The sequence below is a fragment of the Pseudonaja textilis genome, chromosome 3, assembly GCF_049901715.1.
Source record: "Pseudonaja textilis isolate UNSWEBS1 chromosome 3, rPseTex1.2, whole genome shotgun sequence".
NCBI lineage: Eukaryota > Metazoa > Chordata > Lepidosauria > Squamata > Elapidae > Pseudonaja > Pseudonaja textilis.
In genome coordinates, this window is record NC_141992.1 from 199,178,235 (window position 1) to 199,201,288 (window position 23,054).

Here is a 23,054-nt window from a genome sequence, read left to right on the forward strand (position 1 = left end):
TGTGTTTACTTTTCTGGCGGTGAATTTAGGCTGCAATACTCTGAGCGCACACCTGGAATCCTGCATTCAGTTTTGGTCACCGCATCACACAAAAAGATGTTGAGACTTTGGAAAAAGTGCAGAGAAGAGCAACTAGGAGGATGCAATGTCAGAAGTAGCGTAGACTCTCCTGCTGGGGCAGGGAGTTGAACTAAATGACCTTCAAGATCCCTTCCAACTCTGGTATTCTTTGTTCTACATTATAAATGCCTGGAGACTCAAACATAGGAAGAACAGTTGCAGGATTTGGTATGGATAGTCTAGAGAAAAGAAGGATTAGGAGGGATGTAATAGAGCGTTCCAGTATTTGAGTATTTGCTGCCTCAACGAAGAAGGAGTCAAGCTATTCTCCAAAGGAAAATATAATGCGGAATCTGAGAAAAATATATATATTTGTGTTTTATATTAGATAAGGAGATTGATATTAAGGAAGAATGAAGGTGGTTAGCTCGAATTATTAACTAGAGGAGACAATTATATTTACAGGTAAGGATTGATAAAATGACAATGTGACAGAAAAATAATAATAATATGAGAAATGACAATAGAAAGAAGATGAGAATTTTAGATAACATTGTAAAATAAGATATGAGAATATACTAAGAAAAACGGAAGGAGGATTTCCAAACAGGATTTGGAATTGAATAAAGATAACATTGTAAAACAAGATATTAGAACATGAATTGGGATTGGATAAGAGAAGCTTAATATTGAATAAATGATAAGGATGATGCAATGTGAAATTCAACAAATAAAATGAATAGGTAACTATAAGGTTGAAAATAAACATTGAAGAATTATGAATTAATATGAACATAGGTAATGAGAGATGTATGATATATTGATGCCACTGTTAGCGTATTGTTGTTATATGTAGATAGAAATTAAAAAAAAACTTTTTTGAGGTGGAGGGCCAGGACAAGAAGCAACGGATAGAAATTAATCAAGGAGAGAAGCAACCTTGCTAATTGTGAGGACAATTAACCAGTGGAACTGCCTGCCACCAGAAGTTGTGGGTGCTTCTTCATCACTGGAGGCTTTCAAGAAGAGACTGGAGAGCCATTCGTTTGTCCTGAATGGTACAGGACAGGAGTGTCCAACCTTGACAATTTTAAGATTTGTGGACTTCAACTCCCAGAACTTCCAACTCCCAGAATGTGGGACTTCAACTCCCAGAATTCCTCAGCCAGCCAGCTGGCTGGCTGAGGAATTCTGGGAGTTGAAGTCCATAAGATTGGACAGTCCTGGTATAGGGGGAACATGTTAACAGTATTTCAATATCTGAGGGGCTGCCCCAAAGAAGAGGGAGTCAAGCTATTCTGCAAAGCCCCTGAAGAGGCAGGAGAAGAAGCAACGGATGGAAACTCATCGGGGAGAGAAGCAACCTGGAACTCAGGAGAAACTTCCTGACGGTGAGGAGAATTAACCAGTGGAACAGCTGGGGTTGGACTAGATGACCTACAAGGTCCCTTCCAACTCTGTTATTCTGTATTCTGTTTCTCCAAAGCCCCTGAAGGCAGGACAAGAAGCAGCGGATGGAAACCCATCAAGGAGAGAAGCTCCTTGGAACGGAGAAATTTTCTGACAGGGAGCCCCCGCCCCCCCAATAAAATGCAGGAACCCCCAATCTCAAGCCTTTTAACCGAACTGGGGTCCCCTCTTGCTGTTTTTAGGGTCCTGCTGCCCCCTTGTGGCCCTTTGCAAAACTGACCAGCCCATCCTGACCCCTGGCATAGAGTGGGAACTCCCATCACAAAGGAGGCGATGGCCCACTTGGCTGGACTCAGCGGGCGGCAGCCTCGGTCCAGGGCTCCAGCAGACCAGGCCGCCCATTGCTGGGCATCGTGCCAGAATAGCTTTTTTTTTTTTTTGCTATTGGCATCTTTTGTGTGAATTTAGGGAGCTAAATGGAAAGGTTCCCCTGGAACCATCCGTGCTAGTCATTTCTGGCTCTAGGGGGCGCTGCTCATCTCCGTTAGAGAACCGTCAAGAGCCGGTGCTGTCCGAAGACGTCTCCGTGGTCATGTGGCCGGCAGGACTAAACACTGAAGGCGCATGGAACGCTGTCCCCTTCCCACCAAAGGGGTCCCTATTTTTCTATTTGCACTTTTTTTATTATTATATGCTTTCGGTCGTGCCGCCATCAGACTTTGAATCCGAGAAGGAAGAGAAACAGCTGACAGGGAGCGGAAGTGTGGCTCCGTTGGCTTTGGAGGAAACTGGGGAAGGGCAAAGTCCGGCTGGGCAGGGCAGGGGAGAGGGAGAGCAAGGGAGGACTTCAGAGGAAGACCCAGGCCCACCCCTTTCTTCATCCTAGGGCATAGAGAGGAATGGAGAAAGGAGCAACGTGGGTTGCGTGGTTTACGGGGGAGGAAAGGGCCCTGATTCCCTTCATTAGCTGCAGCTTGGAAAAGAGTTTAAAAGAGATGCAAGCTGAGCACAGCAGCTACTAGGAGCAAATGTGACTTTATCTTGTGTGTACTTTGGTTATCTGCTTTCCTGGGATCCTCCCAACCGTGTTGTTGTTACCGTGCCTTCACATCTGGAATTCTTGCTCCGGCCTTGCCGAACTACTTATTTTGCCTTGATTGGACTTGTAGTTACAGTTTTTGTTGACCATGTTTTGGACTTGATTCCCTGCAGCCAAAGGCTGTTCCTGGGAGTTTTTCTCCAGCCCAGAAGGTAACCAGGACATTGGGGGCAAAGTTGGAGCTAATAAAGGGACTCTTATTGATTTATCTATGTCGCCTTCATGCAACGCTGTTGTGGTTTGCCGGCAGCAGGTGGGGACGGCAGAGGCCTCAGAGAGCGAGGACTCGGATGAGGGACCTGCAGGTGATGCAGGGATGGAGCCAGGACCATCAGGGAGTGGAGTGCTGCCTTTAGAGACTGTGGAGGCTGGCAGCAGTGAGGAAGAGTCCCCCAAGGAGCCTGTGCCCAGTGCGCGTGCAAGCAGGGCTGCTCAAAGGAAAGAGCAGCTGCAGCAGCACGGGCGACTTGGGAGTAAGGCTGCAAGGTGACTGCCCCTCCCTTAAGAAATAAAAGCCAGCTGAGAAACCGGAGTTCTTTGCAGGAAGCAAAGAAATTTTTGCACTCAAGCCTTGGGGACATTCAGAGTATCTTGGCTGGTGTTTGGAGACTCTTTGTGTTTGAAATATTCCTTAGTAACTTAATCTAGTGTTCTTGGCTGCCTTGCACCACCTTGGCAAGGCTCGTTCTTATCAGAGACAATTAGTTTGAAGCAGCCTTTTAACCGGGAAGGAACAGAATTCGTAAAGAATCATTAAAAGGTTTTGCTGTTTACCTCCGTTTCATGTTGGTTTCCTTGGAACAAGGTTTGGGTCAGGAACACACGCCCCGGGTCAGAACACTTTCAAACTGCTAGGTTGGCAGAAGCTCACTCCATTCCACGGCGCTATGGATGCGAACCGCCGATCCTTTCTGATCAACAGGCTCAGGGTCTTGGCCACGGAGCCACCGCCTCCCTCTTTAGGGACATTTAGGGCTCTTTAGAGGTTTTTAGCTCCCTTGGATGGGAAGCCAAGCTGTAAGCTGGATCAGGTTGGCTCTCCTGTATTTTATTCTCCCCACAACGGACAAAAAGAAAAATCCCCCTTTTCCCCAAATAAATGGTCCTCTTCCTGCCTTCATCTCCCTGGGTGCCCGCAATGTAGATCAACAGTCAGCAAATCTTACCAAGGAAACAAACTCCCTTGAATTGCCCAACTGCCACGTCAGCAAAAAGAAAAAACACAAACCCGTTAATAAAACCTGCTTCTTTTTAAACTTCTTTTTAAAAACGTCTTTTATTTCTCGGATGATGTGTAGAGACACCCGGCGTTGGTACAAACGATGCAGTAAAAGTGTTTTGCCCCACTTAAAAAGATGGCACACAACCCACGTCCGGGAGACATTTTGAAATACTTCAGATAAAAGATGATGGTGATTTTTAAGAGATCCGAACTGACTCTGGGGGCAACTTATAAGGTGGACGAGATGGCGTTGTGTTTTTGTGCGAAGAGGAAAAATATAGTTGTCGCTCTTTTGAACCGACCCAACGCAGCCCCACTTGGTTCATTTGGGCGCAAACATCCCTCCAAAACAGATCCGTTTCCACCTTGAGGGGTCAGTTGGCATGGAAGGAATAATTAATAACTAAAATCAAATAATTTTTGTCTGATATTCTACAGCAAGAGTGGGGGACTTCGGCTTGTATGGCCTGCGGACTTCAACTCCCAGAATTCCGTGCTGACTGGGGAATTCTGGGAGTTGAAGTCCACACTTCATCGAGGGCCCATCGTTCCCAACCTCTCTGCTCATTCCAGAGTAATGTTTCTCCCTTTATGGACGTGAGGACTTCCACTCCCAGCGTTCTCCAATCAACTGGACAACTTTCAGATGAGTGCAACTCCCAGAATTCCGTGCTGACTGGGGAATTCTGGGAGTTGAAGTCCACACTTCATCGAGGGCCCATCGTTCCCAACCTCTCTGCTCATTCCAGAGTAATGTTTCTCCCTTTATGGACGTGAGGACTTCCACTCCCAGCGTTCTCCAATCAACTGGACAACTTTCAGATGAGTGCAACTCCCAGAATTCCTTGCTGACTGGGGGATTCTGGGAGTCGAAGTCCACTCATCTGAAAGTTACCACGGAAACACCGTTCCAGACACCTGACAAGCCACAAGCAGAGAATTGCCCCCCCGAATAGCCTGTTCTGGCTTTTCCTGACCGTGGCACTTGAAAACGAGAGGTAGAAGCCAACTTTCCAGTCTGGAAAAAAAAAAGAATTAAAATTTGCAAACCAAGCCCCGCTCCCCCCGAATTTTCCCCTCCCAAGGCGAGACCTCTCATCACCTCTTCCGCCTGACCCTTCCCCCCGACCCCAGCAGGCCTGTCCTGCCACGAACCCAAATCTGCCACTGCAAACCGATTCTGAGAAGCCAGAAAGCGACTAAAACCGACAGGTGTGTAACCGTAAAACGGAAGTATCCAGAGGCTTTAAAACCAAAGGCTACCTCTGGGCGTTCCTGTCCGTTTTGTAAACCTGGAAAAAGGCATTTGGTGAACACTGATAACACTCCCTGGAGGAGGAAGGCAAACCAGGTGGAGACCTCCCTTCGGCGCGCACCTTTCCACCTTCCTTGCAACGCGGTGCAGGTGAGGTGCGCCAAAGCGTGACCACGCTTTGCCTTCCCCTGGCGTGAGTCAGAAGGGTTATTTTTTTTCCCCCCAGCATCAATTTTGTCCCCTTTCACATTCTCAAACAACAGGAAATATTTCCAGCAGGGAGGAAGAAGAGGAGGAGGAGGAGGAGGAGGAGGAAACCACCTGTCCAGGTGAGCAGTCCGTGATGCCGGGCTGGGGAAGTCCTCAGCTGCCCCCTTGGCCGCTCTGACCAGGCACGTCCGGGCAGCTGGAGGACGACAGATCCGTGATCAACTTCCGCTTCTTCCTCTGAATGAGTTTCCCCCCCGTGAAGCCCAGCACGCCGCCGCCCAAAGCGGCCGCCAGCCCGGCCACCTTAAAGCCTGCCAGGAGCCCGATCGGGCCCCCCACGATGCCCCCCAGGATGGCGCCGGCCACCGGAAGGGCGGCCAGTTTGTAGGTAGCAGCCTAGGAAGAGAGAGGGGCAGAGAGAGAGAGAGAGAGAGTCATTCGAAGGGCGGGGGTCTCATCAGCGGACAACCCCAGCCTCTCGACTGGGGAGGGTGGGTAATGGAGTCCTCCCCCCACCCTACCCTGGCTCGCAAGCCGAGAGCAGCTGGTTCGAGGCCCACCTTGGATAAGCTCCGGGTCCCCTCTTCCACGTTCGCGACGGCAGTGCAGACGTTCTCTTCGATCCGGTCGACTTTCTCCTGCTGAGCCTAGGAGCAAAGCGGGGACTGATTGGTTTATTTACATAGCAATGGAATGGGAATGGGAATGGGAATGGGAATGGGATAGGATAGGATTAGGATTAGGAATAGGAATAGGATAAGGATAGGATAGGATAGGAATAGGATAGGGATAGGATAGGATAGGATAGGATAGGATAGGATAGGATAGGAATAGGAATAGGAATAGGAATAGGAATAGGAATAGGAATAGGAATAGGGATGGAATAGGGATGGGATGGGATGGGATGGGATGGAACAGAATAGAACAGAATAGAACAGAATAGAATAATGGAAAATAGAATAGAATAGAATAGAATAGAATAGAATAGAATAGAATAGAATAGAATAGAATAGAATAGAATAGAATAGAATAGAATAGAATCTAGGAATGAATAGAATAGAACAGAACAGAACAGGAATAGGAATAGAACAGAACAGAACAGAATAATGGAAAATAGGATAGAATAGAGAATAGAATGGAATATGGAATATGGAATATGGAATATGGAATATGGAATAGAATAGAATGGAATGGAATGGAATGGAATGGAATGGAATATGGAATGGAATAGAATGCAGAATAGGGAATTGAATGGAATCATTGGAAGGGACCTTGTAGGTCATCTAGTCCAACCCCCTGATCAAGCAGGAGACCCTATACACCCAAAGGCAACTTCTGTTCCATGGGGTTGATCGTTCTCGCTGTCGGGAAATGCCTCCTTATTTCCGGGCTGAATCTCTCCTGGACCAGGTAGTCCTGGGATTGGTGACAATTGAGCCCCAAATTTCTGTTGCAAAGTGAGTCCTTTCTTAGGTGAGTTTTGCCCTGGTTTACGACTTTCCTTGCCTCGGTTGTTAAGGGAATCACTGCAGTTGTGAAGCTGGTTAAGTGAATCTGGATTCCCCAATTGACTTGGCTTGTCAGAAGGTCGCAAAACGGCATCTTGTGTGTGTGTGTGTGTGTGTGTGTGTGTGTGTGTGTGTGTGTGTGTGTGTGTGAGAGAGAGAGAGAGAGAGAGAGAGAGAGTGTTGTCAAGCCTCTTAATTTTGCCACAGGGGATGCTGCCACTGTCGTAAATGTGAAAAATATTCCTAAATCCCTTTTTTTCAGTAATTTTGAACAGTCACTATATGAATGGCTGTACGTTGAGAACTAGCTGTACTTCGGACCTGCATTGTATCTTCAAAAGTTATTTCCAAACGTCCTTCTCACAGCTACATATTCATTCTTTTGCTGTAACGAAAGAGGCCCTGCTAATTTTAAGAGCCGATCCATTTGCAAATGGGTGCTTGCTCTATCCAAAGTTATGGGGGTTTTTTTTCCTTTTTTTTTTCCAATTCAGAATCCGTTGCAATCAGAAATGGAAGCGTTAACACCCTTGGTGGCTGTGCTCGAAAAGTAAAAAAAAAAAATACTGGAAAAATATAAGAATTTGGATAAAAGAAATTACAGATATTCAATTAGATCTCAAGGTCGAAATTTTTTTATAAGGTGAATACGCAAAAGAAATGAAATACGTAATTCTGCACATAATCACCGCCGCAAGAATAGCTTTTGGACAATGTTGGAAGGATGATCAGATACCAACAATCTGATAATCCAGAAGACCTACAACTGTGTCGAAATGGACATACTTACCCCAAAAACTAAGAGATGAGGCAGACTCAAAACATTGTACAGTTTGGGAAAACTGGTACAATTGGATTAAGGATAAAAACCAGTGAATAAATAGACAAGGAAAAGATAAAGGGGTTAGTTTAAGAGTATTTGCCAGAAATAGAAAATGAATATTAGAAAATTGTTTGTGATAAGAACACACCGTCTAAATAAGTAGAAATATATGTTTCGTGTTTATTGATTTTCTTTCTCGTTGGTTTCATTTTTAATGAAATGTGTTGTATTATGTATTGTATATATATTTTTAATCTTTAATAAAGTTTATTTTTAAATTCAAAAAAAAAGGGAAGTGTTAAAATAGACCCTAAGCTAGCAAATTTCCTCCTGAATGATTGTTTGCCAACTGCAAATATATGTCTATATTTTTCCCCCTTTAATTATCATTTTACCTGGCACAGAATGTCAAAGCTTTTGGGGTAGAAAGCCAGTTAGATTCCAGTTCTCTTTTGTTAGAATCCAGAGGGAATAAAAATAAAAGAAGCAAACTTTGCTGTACTTACATTAACAAGCAGGGAGAATTCAGTCACCAGAGTACTCAATTCAATCAGATCCTAAAGAAAATACCCAAACATTACTTGGTTTATTCAATTTTTTTTTGTTTAAAATCGTTATTAGTTTATCAAAACAAAGACAAAAGACAGTAAGGAGGAAAAAAACGAGAGCAGGAACTGTTTTTAGTGCAGGTCCATAACATACAACCTCAACCTTTTACTTCTAGATAATAACTAGCTGGATACCCAGGTGCTTCGCTACGAAACTATGTGATCAGGCTTAGTTTTGGGGGAGGAAAATAAGGAGGAAAAAATTCTGCCTCCGCCTACCAGCATCCAGCGGTATTCATCTGGCTAGCGTCCTGTCACTGTGTGAGAGAGTTGAGGGCTGTTTGGAAACTGAAAGAGCATTTGCTGTGTGAGGAAGGAAGAGACAGCAAGGAGCCTGGGCGGGGCTTTGCTCAACTGTTCTGTACTAAACCTGCTTGGTGCTGCTGTGAAACTGAAACTCCTCTGCTCGTATTTTGCATTTGGAAGAGATTTATTTTTTTCAGGCGAGGAGGGGGAGTAGAACTCCTTAGCATCAGAACGTGTTAATAATAATAATATACGAAATACTAATGCTCTGAGGATCATTTTGAAAAATCCTTTCTTAGCGAGCATCTAGAAGCCAAGAGGAACAGACGTGCCAAATTTCAAGTTTGTAGGATTTAAGGTTCTGGAGATTTTGTGATGATGCGCGAGTGGAATTTTGCTTTCAGATAGATGAGAGAGAGAGAGAGGGGAGATAGATAGATAAAGAGAGAGAGGAGAAATGAGAGAAAGGGATAGAGAGACAGAGAGATGAGAGAGAGAGAGATGATAGAGAGATAGATAAAGAGAGAGAGGAGAAATGAGAGAAAGGGATAGAGAGAGAGAGGGAGAGACGAGAGAGATGAGACAGATAGATAGATAGATAGATAGATAGATAGATAGATAGAGAGATATAGATAGATAGAGAGATATAGATAGACAGACAGATATAGATAGATAGATAGATAGATAGATAGATAGATAGATAGATAGATATAGATAGACAGACAGACAGATGATATAGATAGATAGATAGAGAGATAGATAGATAGATAGATAGATAGAGAGATAGATAGATAGATATAGATAGACAGACAGATATAGATAGATAGATAGATAGATAGATAGATAGATAGATAGATAGATATAGATAGACAGACAGACAGACAGATGATATAGATAGATAGATAGATAGATAGATAGATAGATAGATAGATAGATAGATAGACAGACAGACAGACAGACAGATATAGATGGATAAGATGGATGGATAGATATTATAAAGATATAGGGAGATGATAGAGAGGATAGATAGATGATGGATGGATAGATAGGGAAGATATACATATAGAGAGAGGGAGGATAGATAGATAGATAGAGGGAGGATAGATAGATAGATAGATAGATAGATAGATAGATAGATAGATAGATAGATAGATAGATATGGATAAGATGGATGGATAGAGATTATAGATAGATAGAGAGGATAGATAATGGATGGATGGATGGAGATGATAGAGGGAGGATAGATAGATGATGGATGGATAGATAGGGAAGATATACATATAGAGAGAGGGAGGATAGATAGATAGATAGATAGATAGATAGATAGATAGATAGATAGATAGATAGAGATAGATAGAAAGATAATGAGAGGAGAAATGAGAGAAAGGGATAGAGAGAAAGAGAGAAAGAGAGAGAGAGATACTAGCCATTTCTATAACAACAAAACTATCTCATCAGCAAAGCCAAAGTTTCATATTTTTTTTCCACCTCAAGCGCAGAAACGGTTTCCAAATAGAAACAACAGTAATTGTGTTGGTTTTTTTTCCTTTAATCAAAGCAGCCCATTTAGCCGTATTTGCTAACGCCATCAACTTTTGCAGCCATTCATCCATTGTGGAAATCGAAGTGTCCATTTTTGTGCATAAAATAATCTTGCTGCCGGCAACGTATATAACATCGAAGTTCTAATTTTTGTTCAAGTACTTTCTCCATTAGGCCCAAAAGGAAAGCCTCTTATTTTATCTTTATATTCACTTTTAAGAATCTTCTACATTAAGATAAGAATCCTGCATTTCTTTGCTTTGTCCCGTCTACCATAAATGATAAAAAGTCCCGTTTTGACATTTGCATTTCCAACATTCATTTAAAATCCCTTTACACCTTCTGGACAACTTATCTGGCATTAAATACCAAACGGTACATCGCCTTATAAAACTTTTCTTTTGAATTATAACTTAGTGTGAATTTCAGACCTTTGGTTTCCCCCAAAACGTTACTTGTTCTAGTAGACATTTTAACTTTACTTTATTGTCACTGCACCTCGTGCAACGAAATTAAACACCACCTTCAGTGTACATTGTGACTATGAAAATAAAACACACATCCTTCACATTCCATGCAAATTTTCATGAAAACACCTGATAGTGTATGAACATTGCACTATGCAGTAGAATTTTAACAGGAACATTGTGTTTGAGAAGGAAATAATTATGGGGCAAGCAAATTACCTCTTCTAAAACTTCCCAGGATTCTGCGGCGTTTTGATCCTGGGGGATTTCAGGTAACGGTGCAAAAATCTGGCTAAGGGAATTTTCTCCGCCTTCGGTGTTGGAGGTTTCTGAAGGGAAACAACACACTGTCAGGATTCCGGCAGTCGCCCCCATTTAAATCATGAGTCTCGAGCCAAACTTCCAAAGGATTTATGGAGAGTTAACGTGCCAGCACTGCCTGGGTGCAGCCGACTCTGAGACACATCATTCACTGGTATTCGCCTTGACCCTGGTTCTCCCCTCCATCTCCTGGGTGTATCATAATTTATATTCTCCAATGAGACACATCCACAGCCAAGAGTCATCAGTCATGCCCTCCAGTGAGATTTTTGCATGGCAGAAACTTCAGTCGCCTAGTGACTATCTCTGAAAACATTTATGGAATGCACTTTAGCTTTCCAAGCTGCCACACCGCTCTTTCAAACCCCTTTCCTCCTTCCCTTTCTGTTGGCAACTCTAAGGTCACCTGAGTACTGCAAATGTGCGTGAGGCCTTCTTGGAGTTGCTGAAAGGACTGTGTTGTAGTCACACCAATTTGCACCACTCAGGTGACCCTGAGGACACAAGAGAAACCTCCAAGTGGCCTCAACAACCCTCTAAAACAGGGATCTTCAAACTTGACAGCTTTTAAGACTTGTGGACTTCAACTCCCAGAATTCCTCCTCCTCCAGTCATGTTAGCTCAGAAATTCTGGGAGTTGAAGTCCACACGTCTTAAACTTTGCCAAGTTTGAAGGCCCTTGTTCTACAGAGTGAGATTTGACCACTACCTCTGTAATGTCTCCTTGCTGGCTAGGCACATAACTGAAAAATGTGTACAGGTTGTCCTTGATTTAACGAACACATTTTATTTTTTAAATTACACATGCCAATGGTTTAGACAGTTCTCTCTCCTTTAAGGCAGAGGTCTCCAAACTTGACAGCTTTTAAGACTTGTGGACTTCAACTCCCAGAATTCCTCCTCCAGTAATGTTAGCTCAGGGATTCTGGGAGTTGAAGTCCACAAGTCTTAAAGCTGCCAGGTTTGCAGACTCCTTGGTCTAGGCCTACCCGCGCCTGTATTTCAACCTCTGCCATTTTAAGACGGGTGGACTTCAACTCCCAGATTTCCTCCTCCAGTCATGTTAGCTCAGGGATTCTGGGAGTTGAAGTCCACAAGTCTTAAAGCTGCCAGGTTTGCAGACTCCTTGGTCTAGGCCTACCGCGCCTGTATTTCAACCTCCGCCATTTTAAGACGGGTGGACTTCAACTCCCAGAATTCCTCCTCCAGTCATGTTAGCTCAGGGATTCTGGGAGTTGAAGTCCACAAGTCTTAAAGCTGCCAGGTTTGCAGACTCCTTGGTCTAGGCCTACCCGCGCCTGTATTTCAACCTCCGCCATTTTAAGACGGGTGGACTTCAACTCCCAGAATTCCTCCTCCAGTCATGTTAGCTCAGGGATTCTGGGAGTTAAGTCTACAAATCTTAAACTAGCCCAAGTTTGAAGACCCTTGCTCTTAAAGGATGCAAATGACCAGCTCTCTGCAAGAAATACAGATCCTTCCCTTCCCCACCATCCTTTTAGAGCGGAAGAAGCTTCTTGGATGAGAAGTGAAACGTCTTAAGGAAAAAGAAAGTCCAGCTGCCTCTTGAGGAAGAAAACAAAGCACCTTTGTGACACCCCTGACCTGGAAGGCTGAGAATCTCCAAAGACATCCAGGATAAAAAAAAAATCTATATGCCTCGAGCAATTTCAACCAAAATTGGTACACAGATTATTTACCTTCTGGAAACAAATACTGTGGGGTAAAACACCCCTCAGGGTGTGTGTTCTTAAGATACAGCCTATTGCGCCTTCAAATGGCTTCTACCGTACTGCCTTCAAATGGCTTCTACTGCACAGCGCTGCGGAGTTGCCATGGTAACGGCTTCACAGTACTCCTCCAGGGTACAAGATTATGTTTAGTCCGGGTCGCTGAAATCAGGGCTTTTCCTGTGTAATACAGGATTGGGATAAATAAATACCCGGGCAACGCTGGGCTATCAGCTAGTGTCGTGATGGAGAACCTATCACACCCCTTTGTGCCGGCATGCAAGCTGCAGGCAAATTTACCTCACTGCGCATGCGTCCGCCTCCCAGCTGATTTTTGGCCAGTTTGAGGCCTTTTTCAGCCTCCCAAAGGCTTGAGGAAGGTTTCTGCAGGTTTCTGCAGCCTTTGCAGGCCCAAAACTATGCCAGTCACATCCCGTTTTTCTGAAAATACCGGAAGTGACCAAACGGGCCTAGATTTCAGCCTGCAAAGCCTGCAGAAGCCTTCCTCAAACGTCTGGGAAGCCGAAAAAAGGCCTCAAACCGGCCAAAAATCAGCTGTGAGGCACAGTGCAGGTCAGGGCCTGTGTGGGGAGTGCACATTGCCTTCTGGGTGCTGGTGCGCAAGCGAGTGCACAATTTTTGGCACCGGAGCCCAAAAAGTTTAGCCGCCACTGGGTTAATGCATAAATGAACGGTACCCGTTCCGACAGTGGTAGAGTGGGTCAAACCAGCCTCCTGCTGTCTGAACTGCCTTTTCAACACTTCGGCCGACTCCGAATGCAGCTGTAAAAATTCTCTGATGGCCAACGAAGCTTCTTCTTTCACGGGGTCAATCATTCGCTGCAAAATTAGAATATCTTCCTTCCGGACTCGGGCGCAAAGGTTCTCCATCTCTCGGATATTTGCTCGCAGCTGCTGTAATATTTTAAAAAAAGAAAAAAAATATCATCCATTTCACCTCAGTTAGGCCTCAGTTAGGCAAATCAGGCCAGACGCCAAAAAAAAAACCAGGGAGTCCTCGACTTAACGACGGTTCTTATGGCTTTTCTTGCCCCCGTTGTTAAGTGGACCGCTGCAGTCGTTAGGTTAGTCACCTGGTAGTGAAGTGATTCTGGATTTCCCAGTTGCTAAAATGAGGCAAAAAACAAACTTAACAGTTGTTTCGTTTAGTGACAGAAATCCTGGGCTCAACTGTGGATGTAGGCCGAGGACTTCCTGTAAAGGGTTTTTTTTCCTGTCGAAGCAGGGCGGGGTTGGACTGGATGACCTCCAAGGTCCCTTCCAACCGTTAACCTAGACAGAGAGTCTTCGACTTACAACAATTCATTTTGTGGCCATTCCGAGTTACAACGGCACTGGGAAAAAAAATAACTTAGGACCATTTTTCACACTTAGGACTGTTACAGAATCCCCACAGTCACATGATCAAAATTCAGACGCTTGGAAACTTTTTTTTTTTAATCTTTGATCTGTCAGTATAACAGAGTTGGAAGGGACCGTAGAGGTCTTCTAGTCCAACCCCCTACTCAGGCAGGAAACCCTAAACCATCCTAGACAAATAGCTGTCCAAACTCTTCTTAAAAAGCCTCCAGTGTTGGAGCACTGCTCCAGCGCTCTCTAAGTGGAAGGAAGGAAGGAAGGAAGGAAGGAAGGAAGGAAGGAAGGAAGGAAGGAAGGAAGGAAGGAAGGAAGGAAGGAAGGAAGGAAGGAATAGCAATAGCACTTAAACTTATATACCGCTTCACAGCCCTCTCTAAGCAGTTGGAAGGAAGGAAGGAAGGAAGGAAGGAAGGAAGGAAGGAAGGAAGGAAGGAAGGAAGGAAGGAAGGAAGGAAGGAAGGGAAGAAAGAAGGGAGGGAGGGAGGAAGGGAGGGAGGGAGGGAGGGAGGGAAGGAAGGAAAGGAAAGGAAAGGAAAGGAAAGGAAAGGAAAGGAAAGGAAAGGAAAGGAAAGGAAAGGAAAGGAAAGGAAAGGAAAGGAAAGGAATAGCAATAGCCCTTAGACTGATATGCCGCTTCACAGCCCTCTCTAAGCAGTTGGAAGGAAGGAAGGAAGGAAGGAAGGAAGGAAGGAAGGAAGGGAGGGAGGGAGGGAGGGAGGGAGGGAGGGAGGGGAGGGAAAGGAAGGAAAGGAAAGGAAAGGAAAGGAAAGGAAAGGAAAGGAAAGGAAAGGAAAGACAGGGAAGGGAAGGGAAGGAAGGAATAGCAATAGCCCTTAGACTGATATGCCGCTTCACAGCCCTCTCTAAGCAGTTGGAAGGAAGGAAGGAAGGAAGGAAGGAAGGAAGGAAGGAAGGAAGGAAGGAAGGAAGGAAGGAAAAGGAAAGGCAGGGAAGGGGAAGGGAAGGGAAGGGAAGGGAGGAAAGGAAGGAATAGCAATAGCCCTTAGACTGATATGCCGCTTCACAATGATTTTACGTCCCTCTCTAAGTACTTTACAGAGACAGCCTCTTGCCCCCAACCATCTGTCTCCTCCTTTTACCCACCTCGGAAGGACGGAAGGCTGAGCCAACCTGGAGCCTGGTGAAATCTGAAGTGCTGAACTGCAGGCAGCCGGCAGGCAGCAGAAGTAGCCCTGCAGTACTGCACTCTAACCCCTTGCGCCACCGAGACTCTTAAGACACTTTTAAGAAGTGTGGGCTTCAATTCCCAGCATGCCCCAGCCAGGCCCAACACCTGAGGTTGCCTAAAAGTCTTTGAAATAGACCCACCCAACAAATAAAATGGGCCCACGTCACCCCAGCTTTGTTTGCCGGACGAGAGCTCCAGCGGACGTCTACGGCCGCCATCTCCTTACCTGAACAGTGCGGCCAGCATTGATATGTTCTTCGTGCAGCTTGTCCCACAGCCTGCACCTCTGGTACTAAAGGCAAAACAGGGAGGAAAGAACAGCAAGTGTCAAAAAAACGTGGCATCTCCCTCAGCACCGAGTTAAACTAACCAAGGATATTTATTGATTGATTTGCCTCTTTTCTTGGGAAAGTGGGATGCTCTCAAGAAAGAGAGGCTCAAAATGACATCCGTTGGAAGGAGGAAGCGTGAATTTCTGAATTTGAACCACCAGCAGTTTCTGGAAGTGTGATAAATGTGGCACGACTATGCCGAAAATTAGATTATCGGAAGAAATTTCCTGTCAGTTAGAAATTTGCCAACAATTACAAGAATTAATCAGTGGAATAACTTGCCCCCAGAAGTTGTGAATGCTCCAACGCTGGAAGTTTTTAAGAAGGCATTGGCCGACCATTTGTCTGAAATAGTGTAGGGTTTCCTGCCTAAGCAGGGGGTTGGACTTGATGATCTCTGAGGTCCTTTCCAGCTATTCTATTCTATTCTATTTTCTATTTCATTCTTCTATTTGATTTGATTCAATTCTATATCCTATTCTTTTCTATATTTTATTTTATATTCTATTCTTCTATTCTATTCTATATTTTATTCTATATTATATTCTATATTCCATTCTGGACATAAACTGTTTCAACTCCTTCCCTTAAAACAACACTATAGAGAACTGCACACCAGAACAACTAGACACAAGGGGAGTTTTTTCCCTACCGCCCTCACTCTGCTAAACAATTCCCACAAGACTGTCAAATTAACTACTAAGGCTGCATTACTATTCTTTTTCTCATCCTTCCTAGTACCTATCTCTTCCCACTTATGGCTATATCCATGTTGCTTGTATCTTTACAACTTATATTGTTTTTATCGTTTCCTAGTATGATTCGATTGCTTACTAGTATCCTATGACATACATAAAAAAATAAAATAAGTGTTGTACTTTATGATTCTTGACGAATGTATTTTTTTTTATGTACCCCAAGAGCATTTGCACCAAAGACAAATTGCTTGTGTGTCCAATCACTCTTGACCAATAAAGAATTCTATTCTATTCATTCCATTTTCTATTTCTCTCCCATAGGATGGCGTGCCATCCAACTTGCAGGTCATGTCCCTTTAGCGTTAATATTCTCCAATTGTTTAAAGATATCCAGTCTCTAATCCAGGTTAATATTGCTGCCTGTTGATATAATTCCCAGTCAGGGAGTCCGAAGCCATCTCTGCATCTTATTATCCTGCAATAGTTTTAATCTAATTCTAGGCTTTTTACCTTCCCATATAAATTTTGTTATCATCTTATTTAGTACCCCATAAAAATTTTTTGTTTAACTTTACTGGTACAGTCTGAAATAGATATAACCATCTTGGTAGTAAGTTCATTTTTATTGCAGCAATCCTTCCTACTAAGGATAGCTGCAATTTCCCCCATATTTCCAAATCTTTCTTTGTCTGATTAACTAACTTATCATAATTGTCTTCCTTTAAGGACGAGCATTTTGCTGTCAACCAAATACCCAAGTATTTAATTTTATTTGTAATTTGGAGTTCTGTTTCCTTTTCTAATTCTTTTTTTTTTTTTTTTTGGACTATCTAAAAGATTTTTTAACATTTTCAATTTATTTTTATTGATTTTAAGACCCGCTACTCTACCATATTCCTCTATTTCGTTTAGCAATATTTTCCCAACCTCATTTGGATTTTCTACAAAAAATACCATGTCATCAGCAAATGCTTGTGTTTTATACTCTTCCTTTTTTATCTAAGTGCCCGTAATTTCTTTTTTATTTCTAGTTTGATTTAATAAAATTTCTATCGCAAGTATAAATATCAGGAGGTGGGATCGGACATTGGACAACCATTTTCTGTGTCATTCCATTCAGCCAAACTATTTCAGTTTGCTTTGGATCAAGCAGATAGTTTGAAAGATACTTTTTTTTTTTCAACATAGGTGTAAAATTATTTCTTTCATTTACATAGCTGCCCATCTCACTAACTGTTGCAATGACGAGGCAGTCGAGGTGTTTGATCATGATCAACTGAATCATGATCTTTATTGGAATCTAGTCTTGCATTTATACACATTTTTAGTAATCCTCTAACTTTGGTTAACTTTGGTTTCTGCTTGACTTTCGTTATTGTTCAGCCTAGTAACTAACACCATTAATGATCTCTAGTCAAAGTCCAACATATGTTTACTTCCTCTCTCTAATCCTCCTTTAGATGAGTAACTTTATTTGCCTGAGTTTGGAACCATTCTTTTCTCTTGAGGTTTGCCATCAGAGATAAAGACATCCCTGCAATTACAACTCTACAACTAACTATCACACACCAATAACCAAGAATATATAAAAACCGTTAAAACCACCAATTTAAGATTTTAAAAAATGGTAGGAAGGGATATAAACATAAGATATTCCATTAAACTGTCATACAACTAGCCAAGAGGGCCTGCTCTATTAAGGGGGGTCCTCAAACTATTGACAAGCCATTATTGAAGGAACCCCAACAGCCTCACCTCAAGGGAAGCCATGTTCCACAGGGCAGGGCCCCCAATACAGCTGCTTACAGACCCCCAAATTTCCATATTATGACCAACTTATCACCAAAACAGACTCACAAATTTCCATATTATGACCAACTTATCACCAAAACAGACCCCCAAATTTCCTTATTATGACCAACATGACCAAAACAAAGCCCCAAATTTCTAAACAAGACATTCTGTCAGTTTTGCCCCATTTTACAAACTTTCTTGCCACCATTGATAAGTGAATCGCTGCAATAGTTAGGTTGGTCAGACGGTCGTTAAGTGAATTTGGCTTCCCCATGCTGGTCACAAGGTCGCACAAAAGGGATCACGTGACTCTGGGACGCTGCAACCGTCATGAGTCCATGCCTGTTGCCAAACCTCTGAATTTTGATCGCGTGACCCCGGGGATGCTGCAACGGCCGTAAAATGTTAAAAACGGTCATAAGTCTATTTTTGTCAATGCTGTTGTAACTTCAGCTACTAAACCAATGGTCCTAAGTCGAGAACTCCCTGAACAAAACTGTTCTTCTTAGATCCTGCCTGACAATATTCCCCAGCTCAGGGGTCGCCCACCTTTTGGACCTCAGGGACCACCAAACTCATCATTTTAAATCCCGCGGACCAGAGACCCCCCTGGGAAAATCCCCCAAAAAGTCTGCAGGAAAATTCCCCATCTCATTTTCCTACCGATCGATCGTTCTTTATTTGGGATTGCAGGATACCGTCTCCAGCTCTGTTCTCAGGGGGAGAAAGAGAGAGACTTTTGGCTTCATGCAAGGAAAGCAGCAGAAGCCGCAGAAGTCTTTCTTTCTCTCCCCCAAACTCCGCCAGAAATGGGTCTTTTGTGCCGACGCAGCCTCTTGGAGCAGGAGGCCTTGCAGGGTCCCAAAGACTCATTTCTGGCGGAGTTTCGGGGAGAGAAAGAAAGACTTTTGCTGCTTTCCTTGCATGCAGCCAAAAGCGGAAGAAGAAAGAAGCGGAAAGAAGCAGCTCGGTGGCCAGGCCAGGTGCAGGGGGCAAGTTCCCCCCTCCACCCTTTCCCCCCTCCCCTCACTACCTCGTGTTGTCTGCAGTGCAAGTGGCGCAAGCCTTGTGTTCCCGCGGGCCATGTGGGCAGCAGAGCCTTGTGATCCCGCGCAGCCTGGATTAATTGCTTTGGGGGGGAACATTTCTCTGCGGACCACCAAAACTTTCTTGCAGACCACCAGTGGTCCCCGGCCCACCGGTTGGCGACCACTGCCCTAGCTTATGGGACCCGAAATGTGCATTTCCTGCCTGACCTTCTTAAGATGAATTTAAAAGAAAAAAGAAAAGTTAAACCTTCTCGATATTGATCTGATGTTTCCTTAACCGCTCCAAATCTGTGGGAATGGCAACTTTAATAAACTTCTGGATGGCAGGCTCGAGGCGACGCAAGTTAACTTTTTCTTCATCTTTAGGCATCTTTGGTGGTTTAATCCAGCACGGAGTAGTGCTCTGGTTCCCTAGACACAAAGATTATTTAAAGATGAATACAGTAGAAAAATTATAGAATGGGTAAGCACCTCAGAGATCCTCTAGCCCAACCCCAATTAGTGCAGAACCTGTTAAAGCAGGGGTCCCCAATCTTGGTCACTTTTTAAGACTTGTGGACTTCAACTCCCAGCTGGCTGGAGAATTCTGGGAGTTTGAAGTCCACAAGTCTTAAAAGTGGCCAAGTTTGGAGACCTCTGTGTTACAGCATTTTAGACTGAGAGTCTATGGAGATTCTCAAGCCATTCAGGATCGGGGATCAGGATCAGCCATTCAGGGTTGTGCCAAAGGTGTTTTTTTTATTTATTTATTTCAAGAGGCAACCGGACTTTCTGGGTTTTCTCTGAAGACGTTTCGCTTCTCATCCAAGCAGCTTCTTCAGATCTGACTGGATGGTTTAGTTTAGACTGAGAGTTAGACAGCTTCAGTTGAAGGGGAGGAAAAGGTGTCGATCTATTCTCCAAAGCACCTGAGCGCAGAACAAGCCACCGCAGATGGAATCAAGGAAGGAAGCAACCTAGAAATAAGGAGAAACTTTCTGACAAGTGACCCAAAGCTGCTTTTTCAAAAGGCAACTGGAGTTTCTTGAGTTTTTTTTTTCCTGGAAAAAGATTTGTTTCTCATCCAAAAAAGCTTCCTTAGTTCTTCATGAACTGGGATGAGAAGCGAAATGTCTTCAAGGGAAAAAAAAAACCAAGAAATTCCAGTTGCCTTTTGAAAATGCAGCTTTGAGACAGCTATGACCCGGAGGACCTAGAATCTCCATAGACATTCCTGACTATGAGACCTAACCATTGGAACAGCTTGCTTCCAGAAGCTGTGAATGCTCCATCCCTGGAGGTTTTCAAGAAGAGACTGGACGTTCATTTGTCTGAAAAGATACAGGGTCTCCTGCCTGAGAAGGGGGTTGGAATAGAAGACCTCCCAAGGTCCCTTCCAACTATGTTATTCGACTTTTCTGCTCTGAGTCCTCCAGTGAAAGTTTTGTGAGCTCTCTGTTCCACTGCTCCTTACCATCAGGAAATTCCTCCTAACATCTACCCAACTGCCCTTCATTTCAGCCCCTGGGTCCTGCCCACCCAGATGCACACAGAATTATTCCACCCTATCCTCCCCTTGACAACCATTTAGATATCCAAAAACTGCCAACGTCTCTCTCCCCAAACTTCTCTTCTGCAGCTAACCTACCCAGGTCTTTTCACGCTTCCTCAAAGGACCTGTTGCCAGGCCCTTCTCACTCTAGGGGACCTTGTCTGAACTCACTCCAGGTTGCTAGCTGTCAGCTTTCCGCCCCGCAGAGCGCAGCTTCCAGTATTCTGCGCGAAACCTGGGCAAAAGAGAGCAGAATGGGACAATTATTCCAAAGATCTGGACTCTATATTCCTCTCTTCATAGATCCCTGAACAGCATTTAGAAGCTCCGCTGCATGGTAGAGGATCGCCAGAACTGGTTCAAACTTATCTCCAGATTTTCATGGACGTTTTTGACAACAAGAAAGAAGCAATGGAAGAGAATTATTCAGGGTTGGACTGGGGTGCAGGGGAGTCCTTGGTGCTATTTCCTGACCCAACTAGGTAACATCATCAGTGCAAGAAGGGAGTAGGGTTTGTGGAGAGGAGGAGGAGGGAGGAGGAGGAGGGGAGGAGGAGGAGAACTGAGGGGTCCTTGGTGCTCTCTGAGCTTGGTGGTTTTCTTGCAGACATTTCATGAACCCAACTAGGTAACATCATTGGTACTAGAAGGGAGTGGTTTTGTGGAAAGGAGGAAGGGAGGGGGAGGACTGTGGGGTCCTGGAAAGGAGGAGGGGGAGGACTTTGGGGTCCTGGGTGCTCTCTGAGCTGGCTTGTTTTCTTGCAGACCTTTCATGACCTAACTAGGGAACATCCTCAGTGCTAGAAGGGAGAAGGGTTTATAAAGAGGAGAAGGAAGAGGTGGGGAGGAAGACTGTGGGGTCCTTGGTGCTGTCTGAGCTTGGTCTTTTTCTTGCAGACATTTCATTACCAAGCTAGGTAATTTCATCAGAGCATCACACAGAGCACTTAAGCACCTGCGTGTGCAGATGTTTCATGACCCAAACAGGGAACATCATCAGTGCTAAAAAGCAGTGGAGGCTGTGGAGAGGAGGGAGATGACAACTGTGGGGATATTGGAGTTCTCTGAACTTGGTGGTTTTGTTGCAGACCTTTCATGACCCAACTAGGGAACACCATCAGTGTTACAAGGGTGATGGGTTGGGTGGGGGAGGAGGACGAGGAGGTTGAGGAGGACAAGGAGAAGGAGGAAGAGAAGGAGGAGGTGGTGGAGGAGGAAGAGAAGGAGGAGGAGAACTGTGGGGTCCTTTAGGCTCTCTGAGCTTGGTGGTTTTGTTGCAGACCTTTCATGACCCAACAAGGGAACACCATCAGTGTTACAAGGGTGGTGGGTTGGGTGGAGGAGGAGGAGGTTGAGGAGGACAAGGAGAAGGAAGAAGAGAAGGAGGAGGTGGTGGAGGAGGAAGAGAAGGAGGAGAAGAACTGGCGGGTCCTTCATGCTCTCTGAGCTTGGTGGTTTTGTTGCAGACCTTTCATGACCCAACTAGGGAACACCATCAGTGTTACAAGGGTGATGGGTTGGGTGGGGGAGGAGGAGGACAAGGAGAAGGAGGAAGAGAAGAAGGAGGTGGTGGAGGAGGAGAACTGTGGGGTCTTCGGTGGTCTCTAAGTTTGATGGTTTTCTTGCAGACGTTTCATGACCCGGACTAGAAGGGAGGAGGGTTTGGAGAGGAGGAAGAAGAGGAGGCAAGAGACAGGGGGAGGGAGGGGGAGGGCAAGCAGGTGGGAGAGGGAGGGGTGGGAGAGGGTCGCTTTCTTCCAGACCTTCAGCCAAGCTGCAGAACACTGCGCATTATGCTCTGGCTGGCTGTGAACCAGGCTGTAGGCTTCCTTCCATTCCTCACTGTGGTTGCAGGAGCCTCCTTGGGCGGTTGCACTCCTCTTGTTTCCGCCACCTTGGGGATAAAATGCTGGGGAACGAAGCAAAGGCAGCCAAACCCAGAGGGAGGACGGAGGAAACCCAGCGACCCCCACACCCCGCCCCTCCCTCCTTCTGCCTGCCAGGCTTCCCCCCCCCACACACACACACCCTGGGATCTCCTGGTGGTCTCCCCTCCCAGCCCTGCTTCGCTTCCTGCCCAGCCAAGGGTGATCAGGCGGGGGAGGGAGGGAAGGGGGGGCTCCTACTTCGCCCAGTAGGAGCTGGGCTACACCCCCCTCCCCGGCTGAGGATGATGGGAGTTGTAGTCCCGGGACTCGGAGTTGGGGGGGGGGAATCTCACCTTCCCTCGCCAGACTCACCTCTCTCCGCCTCCTCCGGCGGCCCCACCGGCTGCGGCCCCGCTACTACGTCCCCCCCACCGCACAGCTGTCCCGAACCCGGAAGAGAGAGGGAGGAAGTAAACAGGAAAAAGGCGGAGCCCCCGCTGACAATAGAGCTCCCGTGGAGCGTCGCTTCCGCCAGCCGGAGGCGGGATTTCCGGCGCGCGTGAGCTAGGGAGGTTAGAGGGAGGGAGGGAGGGAGGTTAAGTAGGTAGATTAAAAGAGAGCGAGGGAGGGAGATGATAGGTAGGTAAGCAGATACAGAGCAGAATAGAAAGATAAGGAGCGATAAACGAGAGAGAGAGAGGTAGGTAGGTAG

The 23,054-nt window shown here is 45.1% G+C and overlaps 1 protein-coding gene across 2 annotated transcripts; it reads right to left on the bottom strand.

The window, feature by feature from the left end:
- Positions 1–3,826: 3,826 nt before the first annotated feature.
- Positions 3,827–22,799, bottom strand: STX17 (syntaxin 17). Of its 2 annotated transcripts, none has more exons than XM_087931838.1 (9): positions 22,715–22,799; positions 20,571–20,709; positions 19,191–19,354; positions 15,297–15,362; positions 13,200–13,416; positions 10,670–10,779; positions 8,094–8,144; positions 5,817–5,903; positions 3,827–5,652 (listed from the first exon to the last, which is right to left on the bottom strand). In XM_087931838.1, exons 3-9 carry the CDS (start codon positions 19,311–19,313, stop codon positions 5,410–5,412), a joined length of 897 nt encoding a protein of 298 aa, XP_087787964.1. In that variant the 5' UTR covers positions 19,314–19,354; positions 20,571–20,709; positions 22,715–22,799; the 3' UTR covers positions 3,827–5,409. The 2 variants fall into 2 exon arrangements, with proteins under 2 accessions (XP_087787964.1, XP_087787965.1); XM_087931839.1 differs by lacking the exon at positions 22,715–22,799 and adding an exon at positions 22,238–22,383.
- Between the last annotated feature and the right edge of the window lie 255 nt (positions 22,800–23,054).